General features: G+C 41.6%; 1 protein-coding gene across 2 annotated transcripts in view; it reads right to left on the bottom strand.

The window, feature by feature from the left end:
- Positions 1–12,750, bottom strand: part of LOC115151024 (neuron navigator 1) — a 152,862-nt gene that overhangs the window by 107,026 nt on the left and 33,086 nt on the right. For both annotated transcript variants that reach the window (XM_029694926.1, XM_029694927.1), the window contains exon 3: positions 12,643–12,731. In XM_029694926.1, the coding sequence (XP_029550786.1) occupies positions 12,643–12,731 (89 nt within the window). The remainder of the gene's footprint in view (positions 1–12,642; positions 12,732–12,750) is intronic.

The following is a 12,750-nucleotide window of genomic DNA, read 5'->3' as shown; positions in this document are numbered from 1 at the left end:
GTCCAGGATCCAGTTGCAGAGGGAGGTGTTTAGTCCCAGGTTCCTTAGCTTAGTGATTAGCTTTGAGGGTACTATGGTGTTGAACGCTGAGCTGTAGTCAATGAATAGCATTCTCACATAGGTGTTCCTTTTGTCCAGGTGGGAAAGGGCAGTGTGGAGTGCAATAGAGATTGCACCATCTGTGGATCTGTTTGGGCGGTATGCAAATTGGAGTTGGTCTAGGGTTTCTGGGATAATGGTGTTGATGTGAGCCATTACCAGCCTTTTAAAGCACTTCATGGCTACGGACGTGAGTGCTATGGGTCTGTAGTCATTTAGGCAGGTTGCCTTTGTGTTCTTGGGCACAGGGACTATGGTGGTCTGCTTGAAGCATGTTGGTATTACAGACTCAATCAGGGTCAGTACATGCCCGGAGCACACGTCCTGGTAATCCGTCTGGCCTCGCAGCCTTGTGTATGTTGACCTGTTTAAAGGTCTTACTCACGTCGGCTACGGAGAGCGTGATCACACAGTCGTCCGGAATAGCTGATGCTCTCATGCATGCCTCAGTGTTGCTTGCCTCGAAGCGAGGATAGAAGTGATTTAGCTCGTCTGGTAGGCTCGTGTCACTGGGCAGCTCGCAGCTGTGCTTCCCTTTGTAGTCTGTAATAGTTTGCAAGCCCTGCCACATCCGACGAGCGTCGGAGCCGGTGTAGTATGATTCAATCTTAGCCCTGTATTGACGCTTTGCCTGTTTGATGGTTCGTCACAGGGCATAGCAGGATTTCTTGTAAGCTTCTGGGTTAGAGTTCCGCACCCTGAAAGCGGCAGCTCTACCCTTTAGCTCAGTTCGAATATTGCCTGTAATCCATGGTTTCTGGTTGGGGTATGTACGTACAGTCACTGTGGGGATGACGTCCTCAATGCACTTATTGATAAAGCCAGTGACTGATGTGGTGTATTCCTCAATGTCATCGGAAGAACCCCGGAACATGTTCCAGTCTGTGATAGCAAAACAGTCCTGTAGTTTAGCATCTGCTTCATCTGACCATTTTTTTATAGACCGGTTCGCTGGTGCTTCCTGCTTTAATTTTTGCTTGTAAGCAGGAATCAGAAGGATAGAGTTGTGGTTGGATTTACCAAATGGAGGGCGAGGGAGAGCTTTATATGCGTCTCTGTGTGTGGAGTACAGGTGATCTATAATTTTTTTCCCTCTGGTTGCACATTTAACATGTTGATAGAGATTTGGTAGAACTGATTTAAGTTTCCCTGCGTTAAAGTCTCCGGCCACTAGGAGCGCCGCCTCTGGGCGAGTGGTTTCCTGTTTGCTTATTTCCTTATACAGCTGCCTGAGTGCGGTCTTAGTGCCAGCATCTGATTGTGGTGGTAAATAAACAGCCACGAAAAGTATAGCTGAGAACTCTCTAGGCAAGTAGTGTGGCCTGCAATTTATCACAATATACTCTACTTCAGGCGAGCAAAATCTAGAGACTTCCTTAGATTTCGTGCACCAGCTGTTGTTTACAAAAATACACAGACTGCCCCCCCCCCTCGTCTTACCGGAGTGTGCTGTTCTATCTTGCCGGTGCAGCGTATATCCCGCTAGCTGAATATCCATGTCGTCATTCAGCCACGATTCCGTGAAACACAGGATATTACAGTTTTTGATGTCCCGTTGGTAGGATATTCGTGATCGTACCTCGTCTAGTTTATTGTCCAATGATTGTACGTTGGCGAGTAATATTGACGGTAACGGCAGCTTTCCTACTCGCCTTCTGCGGGTCCGGATGAGGCATCCGGCTCTTCGTCCTCTGCGTCGCTTCCTTTTGCGAATAATTGGAATGTCTGCCCTGCGGGGTGTCTGGAGAATATCGTGTGAGTCCTGCTTGTTGTTGTTGTTGAAAAAATATTTGTCTAATCCGAGGTGAGTGATCGCTGTCCTGATATCCAGAAGCTCTTTTCTGCCATAAGATATGGTTGCAGAAACATTATGTACAAAATAATTTACAAATATCGCAACAAAAAAAACCACATAATAGCAAAATTGGTTAGGAGACCGTAAAACGGCGGCCATCTCCTCCGGCGCAGGACCGACGAGGGTAAACTTTACTACCTAGCTAGAACTAATTAGTTTATGCAGAGATGTCTTTTTTTGCAGCATCTTAAGGTGAGTGATATGCATACTATGGTCTGTCTGTGTTACAAAATGTGTTGCAGCCATGAGCCATGTGTAACATTAATCTTTTCATCTTTTTAACATAACCTTCATTATAGTTTGTGGTTACCACTGGTTATGGATCTGAGGTGAGATACATTTTCTGCCATGTTTTGTTTTGGTCAGGGATCAGAGTTGGCGCATTGATATTTTGAAAACTAGCACTACTTCAGTGATTGACGAGGCTACTTCAGACAGTGTAGATTACGGGGAATTGTCAATGGCTTGGAACCCCATTTTAGCCAATCAGATCGTAATATAATGTAGTTTCTCATGGTTGAATCATCTGTCAAAACATGATCAAGGGCAAGGATTGATTCTAAGCAGAGTGGAATTCAAATAGATTTATGTTGAAAAGGAACATGGAAAAACCACATAGCAGTGGCATAGTCGTAATTTGAACATTAGGACACATTTTGGAGGGGGTCTGTTGGAATGATGAAGCATCCTCACCAACGACGGAACTTTCCGTATTTTGTGTGTGAATGTAAATGTGCTTAGTGTTTGTTAAAGCGCCCTGTTTTCAGTCGTATTTCATATCCTATTATAGTTTGAATGTTTTTCCATCATTTCACCTGCAGCAGTTAAGTGTGTCAATTGAATGTGTGAGGTATGTGTTTAGAATCAGCATTAGCTAATTGTGTATTGTAGGCCCCACCAATTTGAGTTGATTGAATACAGGTGTATATGTGTTTGTGGTAGATGGTCAGTGGGGGCTGGACTGTCCTGCTGGGAAGTTGGCGATGGCATAAATTGATTTTGATAAGCAGTGGCGTGTATTCATGGAGGCCAAGAGAAGCGAGGCTTCCCCAAAAATTGACCAAGGTCTTTATTGAATCATAATTTTCCTTCAATTCGCAAGATGCTGAAAGTATCTCACAGGAGAAATCATCCGAGTGGGCGAAACAGCGCCCCTCTGTCTCTCCACATGTAAGCCATCTATCTGATGCTTAGCATTGGTAAGGAAAGCCAGCGAACATTTGGCCTCTCTTGATAAAAAAAGTATACAAAATTTGCCAATCAGCGTTGAGCTAAACTGTGAATGGTCCTGGCGCACCAAAAAAAAGTGTTAAGGGAAGCCAGCTTGTATTTTGGTATCACTCCTATCCAATCTGATTCAGAGCACACATCATTGACAGAAACTTGAATTGTTGCATCTCGTTGTGTTGTTGTCCTCCGGTGGTTAGCTAGCTAGCTAAAATTGAGACTTTCCTAAATTAGCCATGGAAGGATATAGAGATTTGGACTTTTGGTTTTACTTAATTCTCTGTATTGGCCAATGATTATAAAGGCGATTCTGATCCAACCATTAATTCGTACATAGTTGTGCCCCTGGCCTGAGAGTATGGAAGTTCAATATGCAGCTAGATTTTGAAGGCTAATGTTAACTAGCTAACGTTGCCCATGAATGGAAGTTAGGCTAGCGAGCACGCATTTTAGCCAGGTAGTCTAGGACAACAAAAAATAAAAGCGTATACTGTATGACAGAGCGATAGATAATTTCATCAACATGAAAGAGAGGAGGATGGCATTAGCGTTTCTCTACAAGTAGGGTGAGTCAACATGTTCTTCTACTTGTACGAACACGCACCCACACACACACACACACACAAACACAATAACACACACACACGCGCACACAGAAATCAGAACCATGGACGGCCACATCATATGCTATTTGATTGGACTAAATTGTTTTTGCTATTTTTTAGTTGTCACTGTATTAGACTAAGCAGAGATGATTTGATGTTGTTGAAATGGTGCTAGAATAGTGGTGGCAGGTACTGTTTTCTTTGCGACTTGCGGTAACTCTCTGTGGTTCTAAATCAATAGTTGTTTCCGAAAATGTCAGAAACATTAACTTGCTTGACCACGTTGTAGGTCATGTAACTGTCTGTAACTGTACATGCAATATGCTTTGTGGACTTCACTGGACAGAAGTTGCTATCCGGTTTTGTGATAAAACAAATATGTGGTTGAATTTATTCTGCCACTGTGTCTTCTTATTGTTTCAGCAGGCAACGCGATTATCACAACACATAGGTTGGGGGGGGGGGGGGCTTGGCTTCCCCAGTGATTTTACCCACGCACCGCTACTGTTGCTGAGTTAGAAACAAGAAGTGCGTTGAGTAAGGTTGGAGAAGATTAATGGGAAACAGTTGCGTTGAGGAATAGAACAAAAAGGAAGTGGTCTAAAATTGAAGTGGATGATAAGTGTAACGCAGGCAAGGATTTGTGTCCTGTTTGGATGCATATCTGGGAGACCAGTATGAGGTCTCGAGGAAGGTGAAATGGGTGCTGGGAAAAGTGGAGTCAATTTGAGTGACCAGAACTGGGCTTGTTCTGAGTAATTGTATTTCTGAGGAACAGAGGAACAGAGAGAAAGTGCAGTGGGAATCACAAGAATCTTGACATCCAACGTGTCGTCTTTTGAACTTCGGAGCAGGGCGCTTGTTAAGGGAGTCATCTCCGGGGTGTCCATGGTAGTTGAGGGTTAGAGTTCTTGGAGTGCCCTGTAATGTTGAAGGAAGTTAAGGTGGCAAAAGTCAGGATGGTCCATCAGATCTCCTATGCGGAGGCAACCAAAAGAGTTGAGAAAGCAAGTGACAGTGTTGAAGATATGGTCGCGGATGAACCGCAGCCCATGAATGTGTGCCAAGCAAGAGAACCGGATTTGTTATGTGTTAAAAAGGTGGATTTTGTAGCGTTCATTGCAACTGCGAGATTATTATGTATAATGAAGAGATCATTACAAATGTAATAAATTATTATTAGTGTCTGTTAACTGTACGGCACAAGTATCAAATAAATTAAAGAAGTTGGTCATCATTGTGTCTGCAGCTGAAAAGTATCTGGGACTTCCGGAGTTCACAGCGGAATACCCCCCTGAAGGGGGTATTGAGGGAGGCGGGACTAGCTACCTTGACTGACGTTGGCATCGTCGAATCACCGCCCCGTTTCCTGTTCCACCACCAAACAACCTACGCAAACAGTAAAACGCTTGATCGAATGACACATACAGTTAGTAAACAAGGAAAGACAGAAAGTTGTTGTAGGAGGGAAGAGAAGACGAGGAATAAAGCTAGCTGAGGAAGAGAGGGCTGGAGGTCAGAAATGGCGACTAGTAGTGTGGGAGAAATTGAGAAAAAGTTGGTGTAGCAACAGCTGTGCTGGAATGCGAACAATCTGGGTGTCAGTTCTGATGTTATGGAGCGGGATGATGAGGTTCCAAGACATAGGAAGAAGAGAGATCATGATACAGAAAGCAGTGGCGAGTCTAGTAAAGAAAGCACAAAGAGGGCCATGGTAGGAAGCAAGAGTAATGATGTGTTGGAGAGGAAAGTGGTGATAGTATTTGATGCGACCACAGGGCCTCACTTACACCCTGTCCGACTAACTAATGCCGTAGAGAAAGAGGTAGGTGAAGTCAAATTAGCTTGGTTCATTGGAAATGGTAGATTGTTAATATTGTGTGGTAGCCAGGCTCAGCAAGAGAAGATTCTGAAAATGGAAAAGCTTAATGGGAAGAAGATTAAAAGCCATGTCCCTGGTGCTTATACACGAGTGTGTAATCCTAAGGATGGAGATGGATGTGAGTCATCACCGAGGTCCCAATATCTATGTCCACAGATGATATTAAAGAAAATGTGAAGGGAGGCAGAGTGATTGGGGCCAAAAGGTTGATCAGTAGGAAAGAGGGTCAAAGAAGTGAAAGCTTATCAGTCATGCTGAGGTTTTGAGAAAGTCTTGCTGGGAAAAGTACAGAAAGGATTCATTAGTTTCAATGTTAGAGAATTTGTCCCATATGCACTGCAGTGTTTTAAATGCCAAGGAATGGGACATGTAACTGCTCAGTGTAAAGGGGAAAAAATATGTACCAAGTGTGGAGGTGCACATGATTACAATGAATGTGGAAGCAATGTGAAGGTTAAGTGCTGTAATTGTGGGGGAGAACACAGTGCAGCATTTGGTGGATGCCAGGTACAGAGAGAGAATAGAGAGGCTCAGAGATATAGGATAAGTCATGATGTATCGTATGCAGAGGCCGTAAAACAGATTGGTAGAACTACAGTGCGGACTGATGGAGTTTACATGGATGCACCTGTAGTAAGTGGACCTACTGTCCTTCTGATGGCCCTGGCATGGTTGTGGGGCCTGTTCAGAAATCTTGTGCTCATGAATGTGCAGTGTCAAAGGGCACTTTGCTAATGAATAAAGTTGACTTCATAGCTTTTATTTTGCTAGGGTTATCAATACGACTCGGGTTGTGGAAAGTAGAAATGCCAGCTTGAAGGTTATTGTGGAGACAGAAAAAGAGATATTGGGGGTAACAGATGTTACTGTTGAAATGGTTGTTGACATGCTGAACAATTCTAAGGGTGGAGTGTTTCACCATGATATAGATAAAGTTGAATGGGGTTGGGAGGGTTTTTTGTGGGAGGAGGGAGGGTGCGGTAGAAGATAGGGATTTATTTGGTTTAGATGTTTTGTTTTTATTATGGTAGTACAGAATTAGGCTGATTTTGATTGATCGTACATTCCAGCAGATAAGGTGGTGGCATGCACTTAAACGATTGTTTGTGGACCGCCATGATATCATAGAAGCAAAAGCAGAAGGATAGAGGAGAGTGGAGAGCATATCCTTGCTAGATTTTATGCTCTTACCTATTTGTACTTTTAATACTTGCTTTTAGCTCTTAGCCTGATTTAATAACAATACATAAAAATGTTTGGAGTAAAACTAGTCCAGACTTAAAGAAAGCTTTTTATGAGGACGAGGTAAATGCCAACTTCGTCACACATGGTGTCAGAAGTGGGATGATTTCCCTAGCTACAATGAGAAGACCCATGATTTGAACTTTTTAAGAAGACAAAGGTTTTATGGAACAGTGTTTTAAACGATGGTGTGGAACAGGCTTAATGACAGACGGTGAGCAACTGGATGAAAACCTGGAGGCATTTGTGGTTTCTGGATTGGAGGGACGTTTCGCCGGGTGGTGGGGCGTGGGTGGAGCCCAAATGGGGAAGTGGTTTGGGAATACCCAATGCTTAAGTGAGCCATGGGGAGAGCCTCTGCCACAGCTTTATTGGTGGACGTCAGAGGGACCTAGGGGACACATTCCAGGGGCTCCGGAGGGAGGTAGCCCAGGGCCTATTGAGATGCTTCAGCTCGGGAACCGAAGGTAATCTGCGTCGGATGCAGAGGGGCAGCTGTTGGGGTTGGCATGCCTTGTATCTTTTAGAATCCGAGAGTGAAATACTTACACACTCGTCTCTAACATGTAGGCTCAGCATTCCCGAACAGTCCCAATACAAGTCAGAATGTTGAACAAACTTCATTTCAACGTACTTTGCCTGTTGTCCGCTGACTTTGGCCCTATGTCGGAGGTAATCTGATAACAGAGAAGTGTAATCAACGCAACCTTCAGTACGCAGGTCTGTATTTAAGTTTGTATTTCCGTTTTTTATTTTCCATACTGATGAAATTTGCACGTGACAAACACTTACACAGTATGGCCGAGCCTAACCTATGCCACAGACTGAACGGCGAACACTTTCAGCTGATTGCGGGAAAACGTCCTTCAGCGACTACGTTCGGTGACATTCGGCTATTGTTTACATATTGTGAATCACGTGCAATGCGTCATGATTGAAAATATAAGCGACAGAACCTTGAGGTGCTGCAAAGTTAGGTAAACAACACTTTCCTGTGGATACCCCATTGCCACATCCTACAGCCGAAAGGACCAACAGCATGTAGAACCGGTAAAGTAAGTGTAAATATGTTATTCAACATTCTGGCTTGTAAAGACTATTGTTTCTTTATTAGGGCAACTTTGAAAATCAATGGAGTAACCATGGTAACAGTCTGATGTTTAGGGAAGAGTAGGGAGTGATCTGCCAAGGGATCAATTTGCATGTTTTTCAACCATTTCACCTGCAGCAGTAAAGTGTGTTAATTGAATGTGTGAGGAATGTGTGTAGAATCAAGATTGGCTAATTGTATATTGTAGGCCCCTCCCACCAATTTGAGTTGATAGAAATACAGGCGTATATGTGTAGAGAGGCAGTTGGAAACAAGGATAGAGTAGAGCGTGTTCGAGAGAGTTTGTGCTCTTAACTTTTGAATCTTTTAATATTTTTTTTAACCTGTCATTGACTACTGGTGTTACAATAACTCCCCATGTTATTGTAATGGTGAGAAGTTAGCATGTCCTGGGGATATGATATTTGTGTGTCTAACGTTCTCACTCATCATTATTCACGATTCATTCAGGACTATCTGTAATCATGGTAGCATCCGCATTAATGTAGAAGTGTTAAGAAACGTTCTATTCTTATCTACCATTCATTTCTATTGGGCACAAAATGATCTGAAACACAAACAAAACAGCAAATGCATCCGACAAGTTTTTAGAGTCACAAGCTTGACGTAATCATTGCGTGCTAGGAATATGGGACCAAGTTCTAAACGTTTGACTACTTTCAAACACATAAGTGAATTTGTCCCAATTCTTTTGATCCCCTACAATGGGGTAAGACTATGTACAAAGAGTGCTGTAATTTCTATACGATTACACCGATAAGGATGACAACACCCTCAAATTAAAGATGACAGTCTGAACTTCAACTACATAGCAATTATATAATTTCAAACCCAAAGTGCTGGAGTTCATAGTCAAAACAAAACGTATTGTGTGACTTTCCCAATAGTTTCGGAGCTTACTGTATGTCAGATATGGAGTTGAAATGTATTTAAGTAGGTGTTAACATCCCAATATTACACTTTATATACAACACAGAAGAGTAAAAAACAACCCTTTGTTTGTTTTTAAAGATGCTCTGATCAATATTCCCCTTCGGTGAATCCCTATCAACTTGTCAACATTTGCAAAAAAAAAACATATCTTATATCAATCTGTCTGGGGCGATAGGTAGCCCAGCGACTAAGGAGTTGGACCTATAGCCAAAAGGTTGCCTGTTCGAATCCCAGGCTGGGTGAGGGGGAATTTGATCTGGCAACTGGAGGGCTGCTGGGTTCACATCCTAAAAACAATCCCCTACCGTTTGGTGTTTAAGCAAGGCCCTTAACCCCACAACATGCTCTTCATCCAGAGGTGCTTCTGCGCTGCAACTCGTCTGTGTGACCTGTCTGTGTGACGTGTGCAGGGTGGTTGAGAAATTAAGAGAGCAGAAGACTAATTTCTGTTGTCTGTAACTATGGACAATAAATATTGTTTATTCATAACATGGCCCAGGTTTCCATTAAGTAAGTAGCCTTGGACAAGTAATCTTTATTTAACTAGGCAAGTCAGTTAAGAACAAATTCTTATTTTCAATGACAGCCTAGGAACATTGGGTTAACTGCCTTGTTCAGGGGCAGAATGACAGATTTTTTTTACCTTGTCAGCTCAGGGATTCAAGAATGGCCTATAGGGGCAGGAACCTACAGTATCTTCTGTTTATGTAGTGTGAAGCCACTTGATGTACTGTGCCTTCAGAAAGTATTCACACCGCTTGACTTTTTACACATTGTGTTCTGTTACAGCCTGAATTTTAAATTGATTAAATTGAGATTGTGTCACTGGCACACACACAATACTGCATAATATCAAAGAGGAATTATGTTTTTAGACATTTTTACAAATGAATAAAAATGAAAAAATGAAAAGCTGAAGGAACTTTAGTCAATAAGTATTCAACCCCTTTGTTATGGCAACCTAAATAAGTTCAGGAGTAAATATGTGCATAACAAGTCGCATAATAAGTTGCATGGACTCTGTGTGCAATAGTGTTTAACATGATTTTTGAATGACTACCTCATCTCTGTACTCCACACATAGAATTATCTGTAAGGTCCCTCAGTTGAGCAGTGAATTTCAAACACAGATTCAACCACAAAGACCAGGGTGGTTTCCCAATGCCGCGCAAAGAAGGGCACCTATTGGTAGATGAGTAAAAAAAAAAGCTGACATTAAATATCCTTTTGAGCATGGTAAAGGTATTAATTACACTTTAGATGTTGTATCAATACATCCAGTAACTCCAAAGATACAGGCATCCTTCCTAACTCAGTTGCCGGAGCGGAAATAAATGTCTGTGATAGGAGAAAACTAAGGATGGATCAACAACATTGTAGTTACTCCACAATACAACATTGGCAAAGAAATTAACTTGAATACAAAGTGTTATGTTTGTGGCAAAAACAACACATCACTGAGTACCACTCTTCATATTTTTAAGCATGGTGGTGGCTGCATCATGTTATGGGTATGCTTGTCCTCAGCAAGGACTAGGATTATTTATTTTTGTTGTTGATAAAAGCACAGGCAAAATCCTAGAGGAAAACGTGCCAGACACTGGGAGACAAATTCACCTTTCAGCAGGACAAAAACCTACATTGTAACATAAGGCCAACTGTACACTGGAGTTGCAACATTGATTGTTCCTTAGTGGCCTAGTTACAGTTTTGACTTAAATTGGCCTGGACATCTATGGCAAAACTTGAAAATGGCTGTCTAGCAATGATCAACAAACATCTTGACAGAACTTGAAGAATTTTTAAAAGCATAATGTGCAAATATTGTACAATCCAGGTGTGCAAAGCTCTTAAAGACTTACCCAGAAAGACTCACAACTGCATCACTGCCAAAGGTAATTCTAACATGTATTGATTCAGCGGTGTGATATTTCTGGATTTTATTTTCAATACATTTTGAAAAAATTGAAATAACATGTTTTCACTTTGTCATTATTGGGTTATTTGTGTAGATTGGTGCATTTTTTTTAAATCAATTTTGAATTCAGGCTGAAACACAACAATATTTGGAGTAAGTCAAAGGGTAGGAGTACTTTCTGAAGGCACCAGAGCCTTAACCCCAATCCATCTCCTTAATGCTGAGTGCCAAACAGTCTTTTGTGAACTCGACTGGTGATCGAACTCCCAACCTTCCAGTCTCAGGGAAGACACTTTAACCACAAGGCCACTGAGATGGTTTGAGATGGTGTTTATGTGTTAAAAATAAAAATCTTTCAATAACTTATATGAAAACATTTGTATGGCCAAAATTGTATTATTTGATATAGACAAACGTTTTCATATTTTCATGAGTGTTTGAGTTTAGGTCCATAACTTGCCTGTGACAGGGACCATAGCTTTTTTTAAATTCAAAACACATACTACTTCCTTAACCCAGAATTGTTTTAAGATAGCCCGATTGTCCATGTTATTGCTATTTCATTCTCTATTTAGGACACCTGGGGGTATTAGAAACAAATTGGAAGTAGGAAAAAAAACATTTGATGAAGAGTTTGAATTAGGTCTTACTGCCATTACTTCAATAAATGAACTAAATAACACATCTGGATATGCCAAAATGTTAGTCTGATGGATTTATGGCTTGTAGTGACTGAACTGCATCAGAGAGGTATTGGGATCATCTGGTAATGTGTGTGTGCGCGTGTTGATCTGCATTGCTTTCAAATGTGATTTTGCCACAGTCCCTTCTAACGTCTCCTGCACTGCCTGTGAGTGTCGTAGAGGGAAACAGAAGACACATACATGTTAGTGACAAAAGTAAGAGGTTAAATACATGTAAAAAAAATAATAAAAAAAAACATTTTTACAAATGTTTCCTGATCTTTCTTATATCTCTCAGATATAGGACAGACACAAACTTCCTTTAGATTTTTTTGGGGTGGACTATCTGTTGTTCCATGTAGTGAATCTGTTGTTCAATGCGTTTGTATGGGCTAATAGCAGTAGGCGCCCCCACATTTTTTTTATAAAATAATGCATTTAAATATTTGTTTTATACTTCAAGGGGTCTTAAAATTCTAAATCAAATTCTAAATCAACCCCCCCCCATCTGGGATACCTAAGTTCAATACTTACCATATGTTCTACTATTCCTGGTATAATTTTCACAGCGCTGCAAAATCATGTCCAAAGTTAAGTCTGTTTCTTTATACATGTGGCCTTCAAGGCCCAGATGAGAACTCCAGAACAGAGCAGATACATATGTCAGGGGGGAATTGTGAGATGATGCCAAGTCTTTAGACGCAGATAAGTGGCTGAAAACGACAAAAAATACCCGTAATGCCTGCTCCGATAACCATCTACAGCAGGAGGACTAGATTTGGTACAAAACCCTGTGTCTGGAGATTTATGTAACACCTACGCCTTAATGCTAGTGGTGTAGGACAGGGGCAGTAAAACCCACAGACATACAGTATCTTCAATAAATTGGAGAAAAAAAAAGGATGTCCAAGAGATGTTTAATGGAAGTTGAATTTACTCAACAAAACCAGTTTGTTTTTAAATCATTTATTCTTGGTTGGACTCCAAGTGTAGCAGAATACTTTACCTTCAAAATCAACTGGCCTACCATGATATATATACTGTAATGTGAATGGGGCAAGACATGCAGTGAATGAACGTGACTCACCCAGGTCATCACAGCACACCTCCATGGAGTCAGAGGAGCAGTCACTCAGGTCCTCCAGAGAAGAGGTATCACCATCCTGGGCCTGCAACCTACAACACACAGCAGAAT

This window comes from Salmo trutta, chromosome 16, assembly GCF_901001165.1.
Source record: "Salmo trutta chromosome 16, fSalTru1.1, whole genome shotgun sequence".
NCBI lineage: Eukaryota > Metazoa > Chordata > Actinopteri > Salmoniformes > Salmonidae > Salmo > Salmo trutta.
This window is presented reverse-complemented; position numbering and strand designations above follow the sequence as displayed.